The sequence below is a fragment of the Mugil cephalus genome, chromosome 10 (assembly GCF_022458985.1).
Source record: "Mugil cephalus isolate CIBA_MC_2020 chromosome 10, CIBA_Mcephalus_1.1, whole genome shotgun sequence".
Classification (NCBI taxonomy): Eukaryota; Metazoa; Chordata; class Actinopteri; order Mugiliformes; family Mugilidae; genus Mugil; species Mugil cephalus.
In genome coordinates this window covers 19,682,600-19,708,176 of record NC_061779.1, presented here as the reverse complement: position 1 = coordinate 19,708,176, position 25,577 = coordinate 19,682,600, and the positions used below count along the sequence as shown (strand labels likewise).

General features: G+C 44.5%; 1 protein-coding gene across 1 annotated transcript in view; it reads right to left on the bottom strand.

Moving 5' to 3' along the window:
• LOC125014393 (SRSF protein kinase 2-like) overlaps nucleotides 1–25,274 on the bottom strand; it is a 63,355-nt gene extending 38,081 nt beyond the window's left edge. The window contains exons 1-2 of the mRNA XM_047595389.1: nucleotides 25,145–25,274; nucleotides 24,833–24,899 (exon numbers count right to left, since the gene is read on the bottom strand). Of these exons, the coding sequence (XP_047451345.1) occupies nucleotides 24,833–24,899; nucleotides 25,145–25,160 (83 nt within the window). The 5' untranslated portion in view covers nucleotides 25,161–25,274. The remainder of the gene's footprint in view (nucleotides 1–24,832; nucleotides 24,900–25,144) is intronic.
• Nucleotides 25,275–25,577: the final 303 nt, after the last annotated feature.

Below are 25,577 nucleotides of genomic sequence, written 5' to 3'. Positions count from 1 at the left end.
TCTTGTTCCCGGCCGCTGGATGTTTGACTCAGTGATTCCTGCTACTGATTAACCTCACAGGATCTCTGCGAAGAGTGAGGAAATTCTCAGAGTCATCGTGCTGTGCCACAGCTATGCAGTCAGGTTCGACTAGTTTGCTCGGCCTTAAAAATTTCAGGGCAGTTTCGACAACACATACACCCACAGTCGCTTCTATTTACCAGTGCCACATCACACGGAGCGCCCTCGGAGGGATAAGAGATGGCATGCATGAGCTGTCTCCTTCTCCTTTTGTCCCGGACGAGATCGGAGGCAAAATAAAGGGATAAAGAGGAGGGAGGAGAGGCAGTAAAGCCAATCGTCGTTTCGTTTTGTTTCCAAACATGAGAGTGGGCTCCGTTGGCGTGATGGTAGGGATAATGGAGGCCAGAAAGCCAGACAGGCAGACCAGGCTGGCCAGTGTGCAGGCTAGCTCGCTGCCACGCTTCATTAGCCGCTGTCATGTCACGGCACGGCTGGGGCTGCTCGTGCCCGCGTGTGCGTTTGCGTGTCCCGCGTGTGTCAGCGGGGGATGTAGGTCGGCACCAGAGAAAAAATGGCGGAGGCCATATAGGCCAGTGGAAGCTGCGTACGCTGCGTGAATGTGATAGCAGCTGGATGTGATGTTTCCTGCCGCACGGGCCTGGCTCACCCATCGACTGGACGCTTTCCAACTCGCTGAAACCCCTGCTGCTCCTGTTCTCATTTTTTATCTATTGCTTGTTCAGTCTCTTCCAGCTTTGTTGTGGCTTTTTTTTTTTTGTAAACTGCAATTTACATGTACCAATAAGTATCCCGGATTAATCTGCTGCAGAGCAGGTAGCAGATTAAGGAAATAAGAAGGAGACTGCATATGAATGTTTGAATGTAGCCAGTAAGCTCCGGTGACAAGTAGAAAGGACATGAGACGGATACTTGAATTGTAAATATTCAAACAAACTACACAAACCCACTTTAATTATGCCTACGGATTGCTATGTACGTTCTGCTAGTTTTCATCTAGAAACACCACACGGACTGACGATGAGACCAAGAGGTTTACCCGGCATGTTTCAGTACTCCTTCCCCTGAACAGCAACAAACATCACAAGGCCTACAAGCAAGTTTCGCAAGTTTGTGTTTAGTTATTCACTTTTAGTTAATCCTTAAAGATAGTCTCTTCAAAGGACTTAAGCCCTCTACCCAGCATCATCGGTTATACCCTAAAATGACGTGCTGTCGCAACTAGGACGTCAAGACACATAAATACCCTCACACACACACACACACACACACGCACACACACACACACACACACTCCTCCATCCATCTTCACCGTGCCTCAAGTGCCAGGTTACACAACGGGGATCGTCTTCCTAATGCGAGTGCTCCACAAGAAGTTTGTCACTGTGCCACTTCGTGCTCTTTTCGGGCCCGACTTGTCCATCCATTTACTTTAACACACATCCAATCCACTTTGCCTTATTGTTGACAATCATGTCCCTGCACATCCCCAAACGAAGCGCTCCGGAGCTGTGTGTGCATGCATGTGCGCTTGTGCCTGGCGTCTGGGGCCCAGATGGTCAGAGATACTTTGTTGATCAGGCTTAATATAGGTATCAATGCACAAATACAACAAAGACTAAGTCAAACTACCACGGCAGTTCTTGCTCCACTTTGTGTGACAAATAAATAAGATATAGGTCGTGTTGGACAATACAGTAACAATGATCATTATTCTTTGCATCTATATTCCACCGAACAATTATGAAACCAGCAAAACAATAATCAAAGGTTTACAAATTAGAGTGGTACAAAACGTCTTAACTACAGCAGGTCATCACACTGGTGAAGTTAAAGGTAGAATACGGTTACTAATTAAACCACAAATAATCAGGTATCAATCGGTTATTGAAACAACTGAATGTAAATTTACATTGTGGGTGGAACGCAACACTTGCACCTCCATGAGCCTGACCTTCCTAACACACCGTGTCACATCAATCTCTTCCTTCAGCTGCCAACTTATGCAAATAAACGCTGCAATCATACGCTTCTTTTTTATAAAACCACCATCAGCTGTCCACGCCACGCTCACAAAACTGCAGATTCCCCTCTCTTGCTTTGGCATCCAAATACAGCATTAACCGAGCACCGCAGTGTTTTAGTCCTGTGGTTTATAGCTGATGGGGATGATATGGGATAATATGGAGAGATAAACGTCACGACTATACCACCAAATCCGTTGTTCTCCCGGACTAGCCAACCAGGGATGGTTAACGCTTGAAAACAGGCTGCTGTTATATGAGATGTTGCAGGATTTAAAGAGGGAAGCAGTGCGTGAGCGTAACTCTTTGTTGTTACCTGGCACGCAACAATGGACTGCTGCGTTATTCTTAATTACAGACTGCTGTGACCCAAACAATATATGACTGTAAAATCTAGCTGAGGATACAACCCGCAAACCTCACCACACCTGGGCTGCAACATGATGCTATGCATTTACTTGCGTGTCTAAGATCACTAGTTCTATTTTCTTTGTCTCGATGCTACACACATGACAGTGTTAATGCATGCGTTCACTCTTATTTCCTATTTGCAGCACGTGCGTATCCACGCAGCCACTCCAAATTAAACTTCACGTCATGCAGCCAGTAGAAGGCCACCGTCCTCTGTGCCCAACTGCCCGTGTGATAATGCCCCGATATTGTTAGCGGCCATTTACGTTTGCCTATCCGCGTGCCCACTGCGCCGTGTGTTTAAAGCGTGCCAATCTGGAGCCTGGCACTAGGCTGCGTGGACGCCTGATCGTACTTGGCACACCATCACTGGCTACCTGAGTCATCCAGTCTGCCTGCTCCTCACCCTCCGGCACCCGCCAAAATCCAGCTCCTTCCTGCACACGCAATTGGGAATGTGGGCACCGTCCGGTAACGTCTCAATGGACGTGGGTTTCTAAAAAAATGTCCGCACGCGCATCCCGGCGGTTACCAATTCCATTTTTGGATTTGCGGGTTTTGAACTGATATGGAAACTACCAACGGCGGCGCTTTGTGTCACAACACTTCTAATATCTTCGTGAATGTTTGATTAACAAACTATGAGGAGGAGTGACTTTCTTTCTAAACGAGGATTATCCTTTTTACTGACCTGGTAAAAAAAAGATACAAATGAAAAACAATGGCCCCTGAAGCACGGCTAACATTTTGCATGTGTCATTTACTGTGGTAAATCCTGTTTTAATAATTTTCTGTGTCTTTGTCTGGTTTGACGTGTGTGTGTGTGTGTGTGTATTTAATTAGCCACAGCGTGTCATGTGACTGATAATGCCTTGTGACCTTGCTGTTCATGCTTGGTACCATTACTGAGAGCTTCCCCGTATGTATGTGTTTACATTGAATTTACAGTGGGGCCAAATGTGATGAACGTACGTGCACGTCGTAGAGAAGTTGTGTGGCGTTCGTAGGTGCCACTGTTAGGTAATATTGTTGCACTGAGGTGCGTCATGTGGTGAACTGTTGTCTTGCACCGCTGCTGAGATGCATCGCTGCTGCTGCTGCTGCTGCTGCTGCTGCTGCTGTCTGCTGTGCTAATGTTGACGTGTGTTGACACTCTTGCTGTGTAAGCTCTGTGCAAAGAGACAGTGCGAGTGTGTGTTAGCGTGTGTTCACATGAAGGTATCCTTGTTATTGTCTGAGAAGGCATGTGTGTAGAGGTGCGTGGACGACGTGTGCAGATGTTGTGTACCGTTGTGTGCGTATGTGTGTGTGTGTGTAGGTGGGAATGGTCTGATTCAGCATCCATCTGAAATGTGACGGCACCATGCAAAACATTGAAGTGCAGCATTTTTTTTTTCTTTTCTTTTTTTTTTTCCGCTTGCTACAGCCTCTCTGCCGTGACCCAGACAATAGAGGAAACCAGCTCAGGGTACACAGACAGAAACAGAAAGAGAAACAGAGAGGAGACAAAACATGGAGGTGCTGAGGGGGATGGTGGTGGTATAGAGGGTTGTATCGTGACGAGGAAAACACAACAATACGACGGACATGCACACGGGACACACGGAGACCAAAACTGATAAGGAGACAGGCAAGGAGGAAGATGAGGTGTTACCTTTCAGGGGACGAGGATTTCTCCGAGTTCACGGACATGAGCGGTGCCTGTTGGCCGCTCTCTGGCCCGGGGACCACAGGAGACGGCGAAATAGAACAGAAACCTGCTTTCTCTCGTGTGTTCACTCTTCTCTCCCTATCTCTCTGCTGTGTATCTGAGTAAAGGAGAGGAGAGGGTTACTGCCTCCCCTCCTTCTCCTCCTCCTCCTCCACGTCCTCTTTTCCTCCTCCTCCTCCTCCTCTTCCTCCTCTCTCCCCGAGTCTCTCTCGTCCTCTCGCTCTGAGGAGAAGAAAGGATGGAGGACGAGGCTCCACAAAGGATAATAAAAGAGCAGCTACCGTGCAGTTGCACAGTCTGTCTGAGAGTGTGTGTGTGTGTCCGTGCGCGCGCGTGTGTGTGTGTGTGTGTGTGAGCCGATAGCGAGAGCACCAATGTCAGTCAGGCGCCCCTCCTCATGCTTGAGCCTCCCTCCTCCCTCCCTTTCCTTCCTTCCTTCTCCTCCTTCACCTTGCCCCTGTCTCACTTTCCCTGCTTTCACTGCAGCTCCTCTGTGTGTCCCTCCTCCCTCTGCCTCCTCGCTCTGCGCTGTCGCCGGTTCGGACTGGGTGATGAAATGAATTCACAAGCTGTCGATCCACAGCGTGTCTGCCTCTGTCTATGTGTCTCACCCTTCCTCCTCTCCCTGTCTAGCTGGCTCTGTCAGGCCTTCTACAGCTCTGCACAACAACAGAGCCCACAGCAAGCTGGAATATTCCACTTTCCGCGCGGGCGGAGGGGTGTCGACCTGTCACACCAATAGGAAAATTGATGCATTTCTCCTTGAGGGACGCTCTCCTCCCCCTTTTCCCCCATGAATTAGTCCTTCCTTCTCTCTCTCTCTCTCTCTCTCTTTCTCTCGCTTTCTCCCAATTGCCTTATTACGACATCCTGTATCTCAGGGCAACGCTGCACAGATCTCTAGCCTGAATCTCCCCCTTCTTCTCCTCCTCTCTATCTCGCATCCTCCATAATTTTCTCTGAGCCTAATTTCCAACTCTGTCTTTTTTTTTTTTTTGCATGCCGCCGCTTATATTTATATCGTATATTTTTCAGTCTGCACTCCCGTCTGTGTCAATTTCCTCGCCATCTCACGGGACAGATGGGTCTGCTTCTACATGAGTGAACGGCTCACGGAGAGATAGCCAGAGGGTGTGCCATGATGGGGGGGGGGGGGGTCTGTGTCTATCTCTCAGTCTGACCTCAATATTGGTGTGTGCATAGATATGTGTGTGCGAAGGTTTTTAAAAAAAAGAGCGTGGGATGGAGGAGCATCCTAAAGTTAATCTGACTGACTACTCATTCAGAGTGTACAGTGGGAAGACACGCAGTAAAAAAAAAAAAAAAATGTTTACAGGACACTCTCATTAACATGATAATGGCTGGTAATGGGTGGATGAATAGGAAAAGGCAGCAGTAGATTCTTTAGCATGTCTTTACAGGCATCACTGCAAATTAATAAGCATTGGCTGCTTCGTGGTGTAACAGGATGTAATGGATTCCACAGTAATGTGACGACATGCACACATTTTATTTGTTGGGTATTAAATACAATGGAAAACCCCAAACGGACACTCCCGTGTTGGCCATGGTTCTATAAAAGGCAGCTGGTTGGGCCGTCAGTGAAGTGAGTCATCGCTCCTGACTGTAATATCTCGGCTACAATTATTGGGTGGACAGCCATGAGATTGTCATACATTCATGGGGATTTCCTCTACACTCACCGGGGGGTGGGTGGGCAACATCTTTAGTTTTTATCTTGAAAACTCAAATGGACTGCTGTCTTCATATTCATGTCCCATATTCATGTCACAGTGGTAATCCTTTTTTAACATTAGCATTTTGCTAACAAGCATGATTTTAAACTTCTGGTCTTGTTTAGTTATTTTATCAAACTATGTTATAACATACTGTATATCACCACAGACACTTTGAAATACACATTATATGTTATAGATAAAGTCTTGTCCATACCAAGTAAGATTTAATCCATAATACTGACACTATTGCATATGAACCTATATAACTGGACTCATTTTTCACTAATTTGGACCACAGACTGTTGTAAACAACAACAATTTTCATTCAGCTGTAAAGGGTGGCAACAACTACCATCGGTATATTTATACCATCGACTGTCATTTTTTTCCGTGTTAAAGCTCGTCTGGCATTTTAAAGGTAAGCACAATCACTGGCGTCATATCTGAGGGCTATCAGACACATGAGCGAACGAGACAGAAAGAAAACCGGAGCACAATGATCCTCTTTCTCTCCTATCTCCATACAGTTCCACTTTCCCACATAAAAGGACTACATTAGGCACACATGTCTCTGAGCCAAACTATTGTCCTCGTTCTCTGTGGATGTGGGCCAATGGGGGGTAAAGCACATTCTCGGTCTCAGCTCATCCAGACAGCAGGAAGAATGTTGAGCTGGTATGAGAGCGAAATCAACTTTTTATTCATTTATCTCCCATAGCCAATGTTTTTTTTTTCGGGGTCATGGGAGGTGTGGAGGGGATCAGAGCACATCTGAGAACGAACTGGATGAAATGCAAGTGAAAAAAAAAATGGACAAATCAGTAAGACACACATTTAGATGCATTTTACTGATTTACCTGACCTGCATGTTACTGGAGGATTGTAACTATACTGTCATCACCTTTCAGGGAATCTGAATTAGAAATAAATAAATATAATAAAACAGCTACATGCCGATTTTGCACCACCCATTCCTTGGATGTTCGGTGCAAATTTAATTTTCCCCATAGCTCATACCATTGGCTAAGACACGGTCCCCAAACTACACCCCCCTCGTTTTATTTTGATGACAAAGTGGTACAATCCCGATGTCACCTTGTCACCTCTTCATAGCGACAACTTCTAAGTAAGACACCAGACCCCCAAAAGTGGAATAACTCATTCATGTAAGGGAATGATGCACACAGACTCGCACTCACGCCTCGGGGATATTTCACCCAGGGTGTCAATTTGCAAATTCAAAGGCTGATCCTTGCTCTATTTTCAAAAGAAGATGGAGCAAAAGAAGAATGAGAGAGAGGGGGAGGGTGGGAGATGATGACTCTCATGAGCAGATATATTTTGGGAGCTGGTATTGAGGCTGCCGGGAGCTATCTTTAAGCGGCCTACTTCTCCTTACTGCCTGGTGGATGCGGGGGGAGAGAGAATGGGGTTTATGAAGGCAAACGCGCACTCAGATACGCATAGGTTGCACTGCATATTGCTCCTGGACATGCAGCGCACACAAATGGAGCCACGGATAGAAAGTCAGAGCAGAGAACAATCACACAGACGCGCACACACCACGTGCACCACACACATACGTAGCGTGTGCGCGCTAACGCGGGCGAGTGAGATGCTGCTTCTTTAACAGTGACTGTGCTCTTTGTGTCAGCAGCCGTGTGGTCACCGTCTGCAGAGAGAACACTGCCCCCAAGTGGAGACACGCGCATCATCACACACGCTGGGTGGGTCTGTAGTAGAATACATGTGTGAGGGAGATTAGAGTGCAGATTGATTGACATACTGATAGCCTCAGGTCCGCCTTCCAGCAGTTCTGCTACAGACTTCCATATGGAGCAGTGTTGCCTATAGGAAACACCGTAACTCAAAATGCATCACATGGCCGTGAAAGCTGGCGGCAAATCTGCACGTACGCAACAGATAAATTCACAAGCAATTGTGTTCCAGTGGCAAATTTCCTGCTGTCAAAATGCACAGAGCAGAGGATATTTACGTTGTTAGGTACAGCACAAAACCTGTAAAACTGATGGAGGTATGAAAGTCAGCAACCTCGATAGTTATATACATTAATTTTTTTGATAATCTTCAAGTTAACTTGAATTAACTAGGCAGAAAGACACATTAATGGCTTAACACAAAAGAAAAGCATCCCCATCACCTCAAAAAGTGTGTTTGTAAGAGTCCTGTGAAAATACTTTACAGTGCATTACAATTATATTTGGGGATGGTGACATTTAACAGCAAATTTAAGATGATGTAATGCAAGTTTATTAATGTTTAATGTACTTAAACTATAACCAAGACTGATATTTAATGTAAGAGCTAATTTCCAAATTGATGAATATGACAAGGAAGTTAATACGAATGCTCTTTTCCATTGTACTTAATCATCTCTTTTGTCAAAAGAGACATAGAGGATCTCAATGTCAAGAGAGACAAAACCAAGGAACGTTCATGGTCAGACAACAGCCCAACGAGCAGGAACAAATAAAACAAAAGCCTACCAACCAAAATTAAGAAGTAAGTTTAGTACGGAGAGCGTATGAGCCATTTTTTGTGACAAAGGGTGAATTAATATATATATATATCAGTCCATGTAAAAAAGGAGCATAAACTCCATCAAAATGACCCTAGTCCTCGTTAACCATAGGAATGACATATGGGCTTGGATCACAGGTTTGGATCTTTCTCATGGGCTTTTATCAAACCATCCCAGTTTTTTCCTCTTAGTCACGCCCCATCACTTACAGCAAAGCAATAGTATAATCCCTCCCAGCACACACAAACAAATACACACAAAGCAGCCAGCACGGTTACTGGTCAGGTTTCAGTGCTTGTGATTCATGTAGACATACTCAGGTAAGCATCTTGCACTTTCTGTGCCTCATTAGCTGAGAGGATACGCTCTGAAGCAATATGCTTGAATGTGTGCACTTTGCAAGTTAAACTGAGTGTTAGTGTGTGTATGTTTGAGTCTGTGTGTTCTTGACTTTATATATGTATTAGTTGTGTGGACCGGTCCTTGACAGTTCACCAATCAGTGCGTTTACATGCACATGAAAAAAACAAATTATTGCCTTAATCGGACAATAACAGGAGAACTTAAGTGCATGTAAACACGTTACTCTGATTAAAATCTGAGTTCTCATTATCCGATTGAGACACCCAGATAATGGGATTGGAATCGGAGTTTTCATCGGAAAATGCGTGTGCGCATGCTCCACCACCGCTGCGCTGGCGTGTGACCCCGGAACAAACACGTACAAGAAAACCAGGCGTAGAAGAAGAGACACGGAGCCGTCTGAGCGATAGCGCGGATCTTACCTGCACCAGAAGTAGCGCGAACATTACCTACAAGATTAAAAAATGTACTATTATCCGTCTGGTTGTTGTTTGAAATGCCGGTCTGCCGCACGAACGACTCTTGTTTATTATATCGCGCAATAGGTCAACCCGGAAATCGGGCCGTATTAACGTGGTATTAACCCGCTGAAAAGACACGTATCGCCACCTAGTGTGGAAGAGGAGAACAGTTACTCGATTTTCTTGCGCTGCATGTAAACTGGGACTGTAGTGAGAAAGTCGAATTTTGAGCATAGCCCGATTAAGCTCTGCATGTAAACACACTGAATGTTGTATGGACATTTAGAGCTGTGAGGACATTTTAGTTGGTCCTCACAGTGTTTTCAGGGCTAATGCTTGGTTTTAGTGTGAAGGTTACAAATAGGTTAGGATTGGGCACTTAGCTTACATGTTTGAAGTTTGTGTTACGTCAACAGATCATCTATAAAACCATCTATACAATCACGTATGTGGTTTCGGTTACGGTTATGTCACTTTGTGGTGACATATCTTTCCTTTTGAGGACAGAAGAGTAACATAAATCCTGCAGGTTAGTGTGAATGTTACAGTTAGGCAAGCAAATGTTATGGCTCGGTTAAGTCCCCAGGAAATGAATATAAGTCAATGTAATGTCCTCTGAAGTGATGGAAACACAACCGTGTGTGTGTGTGTGTGTGTGTGTGTGTGTGTGTGTGAACGTGACTGAGAGCTCATTAACTAAGTGGTGTGTGTTTAATTGATGGATGAGTGACCTGCGCCCTCTGTTGCTGCTCTCTGACCTCAGCTGCTTCACCAGGCTGACGTGTTTAAATGGATTTATGGCGCGTGGGGTTGGGTAACACTTAACACCAAGCTCACCCACAAAATGGCCAGCTTCGTGTTTTTAAATGCCCTTTCACCTCACTAATGGAGGAAGGGGCAGATCCAGTAATGTCACTTAGCTGGGACGCAGCTGTTGTATGAGTGTACTGTATGCCTGCAGCCGAAGACGAAGACAGCGTGGCTGACATCTCAAAAGGGAATTTAAGAGACATTAAAAAAAAAACAACTATATATACAGTGGGGGAAATAAGTATTTGATCCCCTGCTGAATTTGTAAGTTTGCCCACTTCCATAGAAATGATCAGACTCTGGTTTTTATGGTTGTTTACTGGTTATGGTTATGTGTATATATATATATATATGTGTGTGTGTATATATATATATATATATATATATATGTGTGTATATATATATATATATATATATATATATATATATATATATATGTGTGTATATATATATATATATATATATATATATATATATATATATATAGCTTGTAAATAGCTTATATATAGCTTGTAAATTGTATATTCCTCTTGCCTCAAACAAGCATCAGGAAGACAGTGAATCCTATAGAACTGGACTTTTATCAGTTTTCTTCTGCATAGTCAACTCTTTTAATATCCTTAGCAAAATAAGGACATAAAAATGGGTTAGTTTACACATAAACAAGATGAACTTATTTATTTTAAAATGAATACATATTCAGCTTGTGAGAAAGAAATAATTTATAAAACATTTGAGTTGTTCAAGTGGAAGAATTATCATATTTTTTAAAGTTTTTAAAAGGTTGGCTGTTTGTCTGTGTTTAGACAAATACATAAACCTTGTATTCATCATGGGAAACATGCAGAGAGTGAAAACTACTTAATTTAGTAAGTAAACTCAATGTAAAACTAAAAGCATCCAGACATTCCCAGTATAACAACAACAAGAGATGGGGGAGTGAAACCTTTCCCCAAGACATAGCTGCCCTCTATTGGACAGAATAGGAACTGCACTCCCAGGAGTGAAACCTGCGCACAATGCACTTTCCCTATATGCAAGATATTCATAATGCAAGACACCAGGGAGACCTTAAAGACCAGCACTGTGGGAAGCCAAACGAGGACAAACAGAAGGTTTTTGTTTCCGTATACACTGATAGAAAGCATGTGGAACAGAGAAAATAGTCTTTGACCACAAGCAGAGGGGGCGTACAACAAAGAGCAGCCTGTGTTTTCCAGCTCCGCAGTTTTGCGATAACAACCCTGCAGCTGAGAGTGGAGGCAGGCCTGCGCTCACCAGCAAGCATTATGTCAACACAATGAATGCGATAATTCATTTAGCACAACTATTGCCGTAATGCCACTGACATAACCCGAGACTGGCGATTAAATGTCTCTCTGTGACGAACTGTGAGACTAACGCCTTCGAGCTCTCGGGTCAAAGAGAAGACACATCAAAAAGGGCGGCCAAAAGATACACGAAGACTGAAAAAATATGCTTCACGAAAGAATTCTGCAGAATTCCTGCGCATCATTAAACAAGACCAACTATGAAAATAAGACCCCGGTTAGGACGATTTTGAATTATTTAAAACAGAGCTTTTCATTTAAAATGGAAAGCATTCAGTCATCAGCCAAGGTCAATGCGCAAGGCCGTCGGTTAATTTGACAAAATCCACCTCTCACCGCGATGCCACAGGAGTTGAGCTGTAAACTAAGATTCTTCTAGATGCCCAGGCTTTGGAGACAGGGCTAAATGAGGACACCAGACGGCTCAGTGTAGCCAATTACTCAGTGTTTACAATGAAAGCAGCAGCCTTGACAGAAATGAGCTGATGCACAGACTGCGAGGCGCACACACATACACACAGGGCATATGCACACACACTCCAGAGATATGGGTTAGTGTGCTGATGAGACACTGAGACAAACAAATACCTTGTGTCTGGACTGCAAACATGCGCGGCGGCTGCATTTGACACGAGCGATTCAGCACCACAGGAATGAATATTGATTCCGCTCTGTTGTACCTGCGCCCGCATTCATCATATGTAATTATCGGTGGACAAATGGGAAAAATGTGTAAATGCGCCGAAACCGCTGAACCACACCGCCGGACACGAGCAGCGTGTTGGTATCTCATCATCACACGCTTTCAGCAGTTTCTTTTAACTGAAACCGAATATACTTTTTTTCCATGAGTCCGTGGGTTCGTGTTAACTTTTCCTATTTTAGAAGTTACTGTAAATCAGGGGCTGTGGTTCATGTTGTGCAAAAGCTATTAACCGAGCTCCAAGAAGACACTGGAGAAGCCAGATTATCCTCAGAATGGATGTAAAGCGAGGGAGATTTCTGTGATATGATATTATCAGAAAACTTTAGTCACGACACGGTGTTACTGCTATTAAACGTTTTGCCACATGTGTATAACATGTATTGCTATTTTTGTAACCAAAGGAAAACTCTTGAAAGAATAAGCAGAAGAAGTTTTTGTTCGATAAAAACAACTTTATAAACTCACTGTCTAGTCTTTTCATTTATTTTTTTTTTGATATTGCAGAAACCAGACTGACCAACCAACACTGTTGAAAAATCCTAAATCTTGCACGTTGCTCTGCTGACCTCATCAGAAAAAATCTCATTGGCCGCACATTCTCCACTGGAAAACTCATCGGTTTTATTATTCTAGTACCAAAAACATAAACTCGTATTAGTGGTTGATATTTATTGCGTGGAGATTTTTACTTCAGCATCACATGGTATCAGGTTGCACAGGGTTCAACCAGACTCAGACAGCGTTGACCAGAATGGGCAACGATTATGTGAGCATGAGTTTTATTTTCTATCACGGGTGTGATACTCAAAATTGAACATGCCCCCTTACTGGTGCAGATTTACAATATTCCCTAAAATGTATTTAAACTGTGTCCCTTTATTATCTATGGACACAATTAAGGCATGATCACTGGCATTAAGCTCACATCTGAGGTGCCTTCAATTGTTACTATGTTTCCCTGTAATAAAGAACCAGGGTTGCCCTGCGTTTTAAATCTCAGACTACACACAAGCTGCCCTGTGTAATTTTTGGAGGTGGTCTGGACCATATTCAGACTAAGATGATGATCTGTAGACCTTACTCAATGCTGGAAAGAACGCTATTTCAGCTCATTTACATCATCTGATCTGCAAAATTCATTCACTGCGAGCACATTTTCTACCCTCTAGCAATATCAGACGTAATAATGACAAGATAAAACTACACAAAGTCACGAGAACATGACAATTATACACTCAAGCCTGTAGAGTGCGTTGCAACGTCAACATGCATTTAAAATATCTAATAAAGTTTTGAACAGATATAAATATGTCCTAAGTGCTGTGCACTGCTAAAGGTAAATGAATATCTCAGAGAAGTCTAAAAAGAATAAAGCCTTGTGCATTGATGGGCGTCAGAGCGCATGCAGGCATTGCATTTAAATAAAGCTACATGACACTTTCATGAGGAGAAACACCCAGAAGGCAGCGCTCAGTGGCAAGAAAAGAGGAAATAAAGTTGCCAGCACCACCTCATGTTCTCTCTTCTCAACCCAAGTGTCGCTTATCTCTCAAAGCAACAGCGTGACTACGAGCAGACGTTAGGTACGATGAGGGATCATAAAAGAGAAGAATGTGTCGAAAAAGCAGAAATAATTTAAATATTGAACGAGACACCCTCACAGACGCGGCTTCTTTACATTTAGCCAGAAGGTGGCAGTGGAGTGTGACTCGCCGCCGCCTGAGAAACATCCCCGACTGTGATGAGCTCCTGTCCTCGCAGAATTACATGCCCTATTAATGTCTTCCCTTCCTCCAATCCGCGATGACCCACTGGCCTGCAGCCGCAGCACTGGACTACACTTCACACGGCAACACATGAAAGAAACAAATCCTCGCTTCTTGCTCCTCGTTGAACAAATTCTGTTTGGACCACACGCGCACTTTAACACGGGAATCCCTTGTTTAATTTAACTCTCGTTCCGTTTCTTCATCCAGCTCGATCGACTCGGTAGATTTGCTCAGATCGTGTGTTTTCCCTGACGACTGTTCTGGGTAAAGTCTTTAACAAACCCGGACTGTCTCAGTCAGAAAAACACTATGTAAAAGGGAGTGCAGGTTCATGTGATGACAGCAGATTACAAAACTTGCAGGCCTTACAGTTTCTAAAAAAAAAAATGAACTATAAACACAGCACACCCAGTGTTGGCAGACTGGATGATTCACACCTACCTGGGCGGGGTTGAATTTTATCTAGAGGGCAAAAATAGAGTCGGGTGGATGAATGAAATTTGGGCTGGTTTCATTTAATTTTTTTCTAATTGCATTAGCTTGAACGCACTCGATGTAGAGAAACGCTCCATCTGCCGTCTAATAGTGGATCACATGACGCTTTCAACGAACGTCTTTGTCATGGCCAGATGTGAGTTGTGGTGGTGGTTGGTTGCTGAATGATTTCTACACAGCACGGCTTTTTATAATAGGCTACGCTAGTGTATGCAAACAGGGCCGGTTAAAGTACTAAATAAAACATCAGTATAACATCAGTTGATGTTTTTAAACTGGATTTGGGCTGGAAAACGCAACACTGGGCTCGACTCACTGACTATTTACTGTTGAACAGGTAAAACGGGAGCTTCTCTACAGGAGTTCACGCTCTGATGCTTACTGGAGTGGCCTACTTCTGTATTCAATTAATCTGCCGGCCAGCAATAACACGGACGCTGTGGCCAGAAAATCATTAAGCACCGCACAGAGGAAACAGCTGATATCATATTACAGTTCAGGAATGAACGCTCCGAAGGTGACAGAGCAAATGCGTCCGACGGTTAAACTCCAAATCTGTACATCTGTGTATTTCACCACAGCTATTTATATTGTTTGAGTATGCGGGGTAAAGATTAATATCGCACTCAAATGTCACACGTGCACACAGATTTCAGTTTTTCTGCAGATAACGGTTTGGAGCGAGTTGCGTCCACGAGATAAGAATGTGGCAATGTTGTGTTTACTGCTCGTGGTGAATCTCCCGGGTGGCCTAATAACACGGTTAATTCAGGCCTCGTGGTGACGCGCTCACACAGGTTTTTGAAATCTATACTTCTTCCGAGTTTCTGAGTATCTCAAAAACACGCGAGGGGGGGAATCCTGCTCCACTGTCACCGTAAAAATTCAGCGCCGCGGGCCGACACGAAATTAATTTCACCTCACAGGCCGTGAATGACAGGCAGTGGGCGTGGACGGTGGATAAATGTAACCGTCTGCCCCGTGCATAAAAGAAACTGTACGAACGCTCGTTCTTCAGGTTTAACTCGTAATTTCGCATTTCGGCGTCTCAGAAGGCTCAGACTCGGATAAATACGATAACCTATAGCAAACGCAGCTGGTTGCATGTAAACGAGCTGGCTGGGTCTCCATTCTGCTTTTACATTTAAACACATGCACCCTTCGTGCTTTCCTTCATGTGCCCAACGCAGCACTTTTAGCTAACCCTCATTTCCTGCCTGCAGCTGCCCCGTGGCATCCTCTAATTCCCCCTCTCCACACTCCTTACTCACTCTCTCCATCCTGGGCTTTCCTGTTGCTACTGGTTGGCCAGACACACGCTCACACACAGCAGACTCTCCTTTTCGCCCTCTCAGTCCACCTCCCTCCCTCCTCTTCTCTCCCTTTATCTTTTGCTCCACCTCTCTAGCTTTCAGCATGCTCCTCACCGTTTTTCTCTCCCCCTTTCTGCCTCCCTTTCTTTCTACATGCAGCTCACATGCTCAGCTCGCGGCGCCAGCCACCAGCTTCGCCCAGGCAGGCTGCAGCATCGACGGAGGGGGTATTATTGGAGAGCCGCGCGAATTTGCACGCCGAATATCGAACCGCCGAGCTTCTCCTCACATCTGTACAATATGTTACAGACTAGCTGTCAATCGGCCGCGTGCCCGTCGGATATCTGCCAACTCCCTGTTTCAGCCTTCCCCCGAGAATCAATGCTCTTCCGTAACAAGAGAGTCCGTCTAGACCATTTGCTTATCACTTCAAATCAATGGAGATAATTTAGCCCAGCAATAAGCTGAACTTAGATGAGAAAAAAAAAAAATGATATTAGATATTTGGATACCAAATCCAGAGATTTAAACATTTTTTTCTTTCTGAGGTCGATCCCACTCAAATGTTTTTCAGTTAAATGTGACACGGACTCAGACGGTTGAAGTTTGGACCTAAATAAACAGCTGAGTTTATTCTACAAGTACAATGTGTGCACAAAAAGTCAGCGATCAAGCAAAACTCAAATAAAAATCTACAAGCATGTCCCCTTCTGTTGGACGTGGTGCTGCTCTGTTACGGCTTGGACATTACTGCCAACAGAACTGGCACATATTGATGATATCACAGCTGACGGAAGCAACGGGATGAACATCTAAAAATGACCGTGAGAGGACACATGCAGAGGTAAACAGGATTCAGCCAAATGCATCATCACTCACTGGACGACACGACGTCGCTGAGCAGCTCGACAGTCACCGACACGCGGGCAGGTCAACCAAAGAGGTTTTGAAGCCAATCAGCTGATTTCAATCTGACTGAGCTCCAGTCCAGTGGGCGAAGATCTAATTAAACACCACAACAAGCCAAAGCTGAAGGTGACTGCAGCGAAAGGCCTGAGAGAGAACAACAGAGGAAGAGACTCTACTGGAGACTTCACTGCAGCCAGTTGGCCTAAAACGTCGAAATACCAATAACCTGGATTACACGACTCTGATATCTTGCGCGCGCTATAAATATGTGTTTTAAATATTGAACAAAACTTCTATTACATATTCAGAAGACTTTCTGAACTTTCTGAGCGAATTGTAGATGGACTATGATGACGGAATCTGTTTGAAGCATCAGCCTCTTCCCCCCGATCCCTGTCCTCTATCTTCAATGTCGCTACTTCACAGGAACTACTGAAAAATAAATTAATATAGAAATATGTATATAAAAAAGCTATTTTTGTATACATCTGTATGTTGGCACTACTAAATATTCAGTCATCTTACAAAATAAGCGTAGTCAGACAACGACTTATAGACTCCTTATTTATTTTGCTTTTTAATAGCAGTGAATAAAGCCCGTCACAGCCCAGCTGGCCGCACGCTCCAACATTCAGTCCAAAACTATAGGCCAAGCAAAGCATCACATGAAAGTCGGTTCAGTTTAACACTACAGCGGGGTGTGAGGGAACATAAGTCATGCTACAACGGGCACGTTTTATGCAGAAGGGACTGTTGTGCCACTACAGGCGCCGCTCTGACAGATATATATTCCTCAAAGAATATTAGCATTTAGACTCGCCAGCGCCCTGTCTTGAAAAGTTATTACTAATGAACGCCATTATAGTGGTGTCAGTTTATGTGCCTTTCACGCTCACAACACCAGTATGTCTTGGTTTGCTAATCCAGATCCACTTAATGAAAGAGGCGATTCAGACAGAGCCTTAGCCACTGGAACTTGTAATAACTTGTCATCCCCCGGAGATGAAGAGCTTAAACATTTACTATCTTTGATCTCTAACCGTGGCGAGACTGGAAGCATCCACTCGCCCTAGAGGAGGGATGTGCACTGACGAACAACCACCAAAAAGCCGTAGTACAGGAGACTAACTCGACGTAACTGCTGAGCCTTTTCTCCAAAACTCACACGTCTCCAATAATGTGGACGGGGACTTCCTCGTGTATGAACAGTCCTACAGCCAGAGTTTCTATGGCAACAGCCACGACAAAGTGTTTGATGGTGCATTTATTTTAAGTGACGGTCCAGAGTGAACGTGGCGAAAAATAAATGTAGGTGTAGGGATACACGCGACCCATGACTGAACGAAAAGCGTGACTGAGACTAATGTGTTGTTTTCCCTTAATTTATGCCAACGAGAAAACAGAGAAGGGCACATATGTAAATATTCCTGTTTGGTCAAATTATTTTAACTGATAAAATTATGTGTAACTTTGTTTGTAATGATTTTTCCCACAAAGTTATTTTTAGATAGTTGAAAGTATGTAATGCAGGGATCAAAACATTTCATACAGGCAATGAAAGCGACATAAATTGATTCTCTGCAAATCTGATTTTTAAAAGTACACATTGTTTTATTAGCAAACAAAGAATAAATTGCTCTAGCTTAAAGATTTTCTGCATTTTGCTATTTGTTCTGTCCTATGTAACAGTAAATTTAATAATCTGGAGCACTGGATGGAAAAACAAAGCAATTTCGCCTTCAGGAAAAGCTCACTTGATTTGATTATCAATAAATAAATAAATAATCTGCTCTAACTGAATGTGGCCACCGTCTAGAGATAAGAGATAAGGGATGCTGCAGATGTTACAGCTTCTTTAAAGTGATTGTTGCACAGCCTGTTGGAGCACACTCAACAACTCCCATGATTCTGATCTCTTGTTTGGCCCCGTGTAAGTAACAGCGAGTTTACTGAATAGTCAATAAAAGCAGGCTTTTAACACCTCGCCTGCAGTCTCAACTCTTCCTCACACACACGCACAAATGTACAGGGGCTGACTCATTCACACATACACAATCAATAAGCATATCAGAAAAAACAGAAACCAAAACAAAGGCGAATGTGTTGATAAAAGGGGGCCTCCGTGAAGGCGAGAACCTGAACTTCAAAAGTTGGACGAGGAAAAATCGGATTGACCTCGGCGTGAACCTTGTTTCGGGCTGCAACTCATACGAAAGCACGTCCCACCACTCCACCCACAGCCGTTACAACATCTTCATCCGCACACATGCACGGTCAATAATGTGTTATGTCAGTGTATAAATCTAATAGAAGTGATAAAAGCTGGAAAAAAGGCTTTGAAGTCCCAACTCATAGCTGTGAGGCCAATACATTGGCTTCTCTGCTGCTGCTGCTGCTGCTGCTGCTTGCACTCAAACATGTGACCGATCCACCGATTGTGCTGATGATCTTGAACGCTGACCGTGAGGCTCATCACATCACACCTCTGGGTGAAACAACTGTGGCACATGTTGATGAAAAGTGAAAATTGTGAGAGAGTGTGACTCCTCCCGTCACTTTCAGTTCAATAATGTCCGAGCTGCTGCGCAAAACAAGCAGAAGGTGACTTTCAATGTCGACAAAGACAGAAAACAGATTCTTTACGCAAAATATCTGTCTTCACCTCAATGAATACATTGTCTCATCTAATCATAACTACTGACTTCAGCGTACGTTAGCCTCCACAGAATCCACATTCATTTTAGTATAAACCTTATACACCCTGGACAGGTCGCCAGCCTATCGCAGGACTAACACAGAGACAAACAACCATTCTCACTCACACACCTAATGTGTCACCAATCAGCCTAACAAGCATATCTTTGGAGGTGGGAGGAAACTGGAGTACCTGGAGAAAACCCACGCGAACACAGAGAGAACATGCAAACTCCACCCAGAAGGGCCCGAGATAGACTCGAACACGGACCTTCCCGCTGGGAGGCATCAGCGCTAACCACCGAGCCGCTGTGCCGCCCCCCTTATACATCACTTTTTAGACAAGACCATACGTTTCTGCTTTCAGCTAAATGCTAACATCACATGCTAATATATGTATGCACAATGGCAGAGCTACCATGTTGATATTTATGTGTAATATTTACCTGGGTTGTTTTAGCCTGTTAGCAAGTTAACATGTGGTTATTTGCGCTAAACACGAAGCAGAGCTGAGGCTGAAAACAATGGAATTAGTTTTGCAAGTGCTCGGCCATCAACAGCGATCTAGGACTGTATATAATGGTGGACAAATCCTCTGAGACGTGTCTATTTTGGCATTTTGGCACGTGCGTACAACAAGGAAGTTTGATATATAACGCGTCACGTCATGCGTGTCACAAGTGTCAGGCATCAGACCTGTGAAGAGTAGATGCCCTTTAACAGGCGCAGCTCAAAGAAAATGATTTAGTGAGTTCTAGAAAAATGTACCCCTGTAAATTTGTCCTGATTGGGGAAAATTATCTACAGAGGTGAAAAAGCCTTTTGCACCGAGCTGTGAAGTTGTGCATTTAACCTGGAGTTCTATGGAGATTGATTTGCTTTAGAAACCAGTCTCAAGTGGATATCTGAGGAATTGCTGTTCTTGGCACTACACCCTAGAGGTTGCCACTTGGTTTTGCACGAGCTAAGATTACGTCTTTTAATATTTATGGTATGCACTTATATAGCAACTTTCTAACTTAATGGCATCCGAAGCACTTCGCAGTGATTTTCCATTCAGACGCACGCTCACACACCAGTGGGGTCAGGATTGCCATACAAGGTGCTCGTCTGCCTCGGGAGAAACTTCAGGTTTCAGCATCTTAACAAAAGGACACTTAGCGAGGCTAAGATACACCGCTGCGAATTGTACTCTGTTCTCTGGAAACACTATGGCCTTGCAGTCATGGCTGACAAAACAGCAAATAAAAACTAAACACCTGCAACGATTCAACCTGGCCGACAGCAAAAACAAAGCTTTTGCTCTACATTGTGAAAAACAGTAAGTGACGTGTGGAAGGTGCAGAGTAAAATCCTCCATTCTGAGCAACAGGTGACGCACTGACAAAATAAATCTGTTTGAATACATCTCATATATCTTTCAGTGACAAAGGCTGCTGTGCAATGAAGTTAAAAGGGCTCCACAAATAATTGTGTGGAGAGCAGAAATTGCCATTTGATGAAGTACACTGGCTCCCTCAGGCCGTCGCTGTTAACCACAGAATCCCTGGTATGACTCAGCCAAATATTATCGTGAGCAAAGTCCTAATCAAGGAACGCCGATATGAATGTGCAGGGCCTCTAAATTCTGAACAACGTTTGCTGGATGATGCTGATATCAAGACAGTGGAAATATGTATACATCATCTCCAACGTGAGGGACGCAGAAAGGGCCCCACATGTTCCTAATAAGGCTCATTCATCCGTTCATCTGCCCGTGTTGGTTGGTGAGTGTTGGCCAGACAGGTCATGTGGGGTCATGTCAGATGTCACTCAGTCCGGGGGTCAGGACGGACAGACACCCGGCTCTTACAGCTGGGAACGGTGCGTTAATAGATACATGTCCTCATCTTTTTTATATCAGAAAACACTTTACCGCCCACTCATTCAAACCCAGCACAATCCAAACACCTGGGTACATAATGCTGCCGATAGCGGTGGCATGTCGGCGGTGAGTGCGTGCGTGTCGCCGCGCACAAGTGTTTGCTGTGGTTCCCGAACACAAAGCCCATCTGAGCCACGTGAAGCCCCGTGGCAGAGGCGAAGAATGAGTCCGGATCAAAGTGGATCAACGCTGAGAATGAACTCTCTACTTAAAAGTAAGTATGCGTGTGAGCTGACTGCGAAAGTGAGACACACAAGAGAGAGAGATAGAGAGAGAGTGAGAGGGCGTTGTCTGCTCACCCTAACGCTGCTGTGACCCTGACCCGGACAGGCGCCTCGAAACAGGGGCGGCTAAATGGTTGGATGGACGAATGTATGGATGTCTGAACTGTTTATTAGTCACTCTGTGTGACAGAAAGGGCTCGTGAGATGGAGACAGAGTGAGACAGAGACAAAGACGTTGCACTGTGAATCCTCCAGTTGTGTAATACACTCAGAAGCCTTGTCGTCACTGTATCTAAAGTATATACAATATATCACTGCGAAGCTCTTTCATGTTTTTTTACCCCCTGACTTTCCATGTCCCAACAACAATGAGGCTCCATTGTCACCAATGTTTGCAAACCTGTGATCTCTACTCTAAATAACAAACCGTGTCAATGTAAATTTAACTTGTATCGATTTTTGCATCTATTAATTATTACCATGTGAAATAAATGATTCTTGGGCTTTTTACATTTGGAGCCTAACTGATAACTCAGACAATATTAGCTTGTCAGAAACCAGCCTTCACATGTGTTGGTCAACAGAGGGGACTCTCCAGCTTAGACATACTAAAAATATTTCTTCCTATATCTTGATGACCTTTCTTGCTTAACTGCAGTGAATATAATTCCCAGGGTGTTCTGATATCCCATATAACTGCAACATTAGCATTTGCTGAAAAAAATGCAGAAGAAGTTATCTAAATTCTTTTTAACTCAGACTGTTATATATGCTAAAATATATTTGAACATTCAACCATCAGTTTTGGCGCTGGCCTCAAAAGCGAAGCATCAGATGGTTTATAATTGCAATCTCTCGAGGAATCATTCAAATCATGCAGCACAGGTTTTCAAAGCCTTCCCCAAGGACAGGAGGGGAGGGGTGCGTACTCCAAAATCATTCAAGTAAAGCTCAGTTAATAAAATTGAATAGTTATCAAAAGGATGTCGCATAGGAAAGCCTGGAAACGTAATCTGGTTGAAGAGACGGTTCAAAGTTTTGGTGAATTCCCTCGCTTCTTTGTGTATTTGGTGCACAATGAAACTATGTCAAGCAGCAACACAAGGTGATATTCGATCTACGGGATGAGATAATCTAACCATGATCCACAGACAAAAAAGGAAAAATCTAAAGGGAGGTAAGGTCTTGATTATACTATAGACAAATATATATTAAAAGATAAACAGAAAGACCTTAGATTGTGAAATCAAAATCAAATACTGGGTTTTTTCAACAAAAAAATGTCATTTGCTTCAGCACTGAACTGCAAATAAATTACACTAATTAATTTATGAGTCAATCCACCACAAATTCGATCCTTTGTGAAGCAAAAATGCCAACATTTCATGGTTCCACTCTCTGTAACGTGAAAACAATGTGAGAACATTCATTCATACTGGTGTGTGTTATTTTTGGTCAGAAGGAAAACATTTAAGGAAAACACCATGGCCATGTCAATTAAAAATAAAAGACCAGTAGACTCATCAGTAATGAAAACCGTTTTCTGGCCTGCTTAATCCCTCACACTGTTAAACACAATTATACACACCAATCAGGCATAACATTATGACCACCCTCCTAATACTGTGTCGGTCTCCCTTGTGCCTCCAGATCAGTTGTGACTCATCAGAAAATGGACATGGGCCTTCTGAGGGTGTGGTCTGGTAACAGAATGTTGTTAGTGGGGGGCTTTTGGTTGAGGGGAGGGGGGGGCCTCTGTGAATCAGGCTTATTCCAGTGCATCCCACTGATACTTGATCAGTAAACCATTTGTGTGTGTGTGTGTGTGTGTGTGTGTGTGTGTGTTCTTGTACAGCGTTTTACACCATCAGATTGAGGACATTTGTGTAAAGTGAGGACATTTTGGCCGGTCCTCACTTTTTTGGCCTCACTTTTTGGCTGTTTTGAAGGTTAAAACTCAGTTTTAGGGTAAAGGTTACAATTAGGTTAGGATTATGGTTAGGGTTAGGCATTTAGTTGAGATGGTTAGCGTTGGGGTAAGGGGCTAGAGACATTATGCCAAAGAGCGTCCTCACAAAGATGGCCATACAAACGTGTGTGTGTGTGTGTGTGTGTGTGTCTGTGTCAGGCTGCATCCTGCTGGGGATGTCTGCTGCCATCAAGGAGTGGCATTGCTATGGGGAGGGTGTTGTCTGGTCTGGTCTTGGCGGCCGGTGTATGTCTAAATAAAACCCACACAAATGCCAGGTCCAAACATTACCCAGCAGAACACCGTGCTGCCACAAGATGGCCAGTGATATTAACTCCTACGGTCAGTGGTCATAATGTTGTGGCTGGTCAGTGTACACACACCAGACCACAAGGTAAGCCCATATCCACAACAGTGCTTCACGTCTGAGTCATTGGTTAGTTGCCTCTCATTAAAAAAAATAAATAAATAAGTAAAACAGGGGAACACACAGGACACAGTCCGTGTTTTAGGAACTACTGATTTAATGGTTGTGAATTTTTGCACATGTCTGGTGGCTTGTGCTGCAGGTGGGCAGGTATTTGGGAATTCCAGCACATTCCGGCGGCACCCTGGGGTGGCCGCTTCATTGGTATCACCTAATTGATGCCTCCTCTGACTGCCGCTGACGTCGCTCCAATAGCATCGTGCCATGAAGGAAGCCCCCCGCTCTCTCTGCACACCAATTCGCATGCACTTTACGGAGCCACTGCACCGCCTGCACGCCACCCGGCTGCAGACGCCTTCACGCCGGGGGGAAATCACGTTGAAACACCATCCATTCCTCTAAAGCTGCCTGACAAAACCCTAAGAAATTAACCAGGAAACAATGCTCTGACAGATCCAAGAAAAGTTACATAATACCATGTGAGAGATTCCCGAACAGGCTATGTTATGTAGGGGGGGTGGGGGGCGTTATACTCCTCTATCCGTCTGGTGCTGCCATCAGTAGCCTGCTGCGAAAGGGACCACGGAAATGAGCTGTCACATCTGTCAAAGCTGCCTCTGGGTCCCAAAAATCAATCAAGAGGCCATGAGTGCTGGAGAATTATGTAGGCAGAGTGAGGCACGAAGCTGGAGCAGAGGTGGCTGGGAATGTAGCTGGAGTCAGGTGTGGACCAGATAGCGTGTCTGAGCCCCTTAACGTAAATGGCAACTTCACACACACACTCCACATGAGCCTGTCCGTGGAGGGGAAAAAAAAAAAAAAACACGCCTTGTGCCATATGTGCACACGGTTTACACAGGCTGACGCACCGGCGGCAGCGCCGGTCACACACAGAGACGGACCGTCAACAAACCCAACCCCGGTAAACAAACAAACACTTCACGTTGACTCCTTTACGCGGTCGCTAAAGCCGCAGCCGCCCCGCTTACCTCCGATGTTGACCCGCTTTATCCTTCTTCCCCTTCGGCCTCCTCTTCCTGGCCTGGATGGCCATCACTGCCGGCCGGAGGTTGCGTTCATCAGCGGGCGCGGACGCCGCCGGAGCCCGGGGAAGGGTGCGAGAGGGACGGGGAGAAAGAGAGCAGACACATCAGTCTCTGGAGCTGGCTGATACGAGTCAGGTAGCGCCGCTTAACATGTCGCCTTAAAACATGCACGCCCGGTGACTTCCGCCACCTTTCATGTTAAATATAACTAGAAGGAGGTTAGCACAGTCAAGTTAGAGGCTGGGGGATACCCACCTTTCCTGGAGCTCATGTTTCCTACTCTTCCCTCAGCAGGAGCGGACAGCACGGAGGTAGCAGCCGGATCCTCACCCTCCCTCCCCTGTTTCTCTCCCTCCCGCCCTCTCTCTCTTTTCCTCTCCTCTCCCCTCTCTCTCTCTCCCTCTCACTTTCTCCCTCTTTCTCCCCTCTCTCTCTCCCTCTCTTTCTCACCGACCGCTCAGCCTGTGGATGACACGCGCTCCCTCTGCCGTTTGCGGCGGGAGTCGCGTGCAGACCCTTGTGTATCTGCGACACTACGTCTATGTACGATCAGTTGCCAAAACATTAGGTACAACGGTGAACGGTTATTCTACTATCACAGTCTTGCACCAAGCCCTAACTTGACGACTGTCATAATGTTCAGTTCATGTTGTGGTGACTCAATATTATGATCATATGGATAATGTAG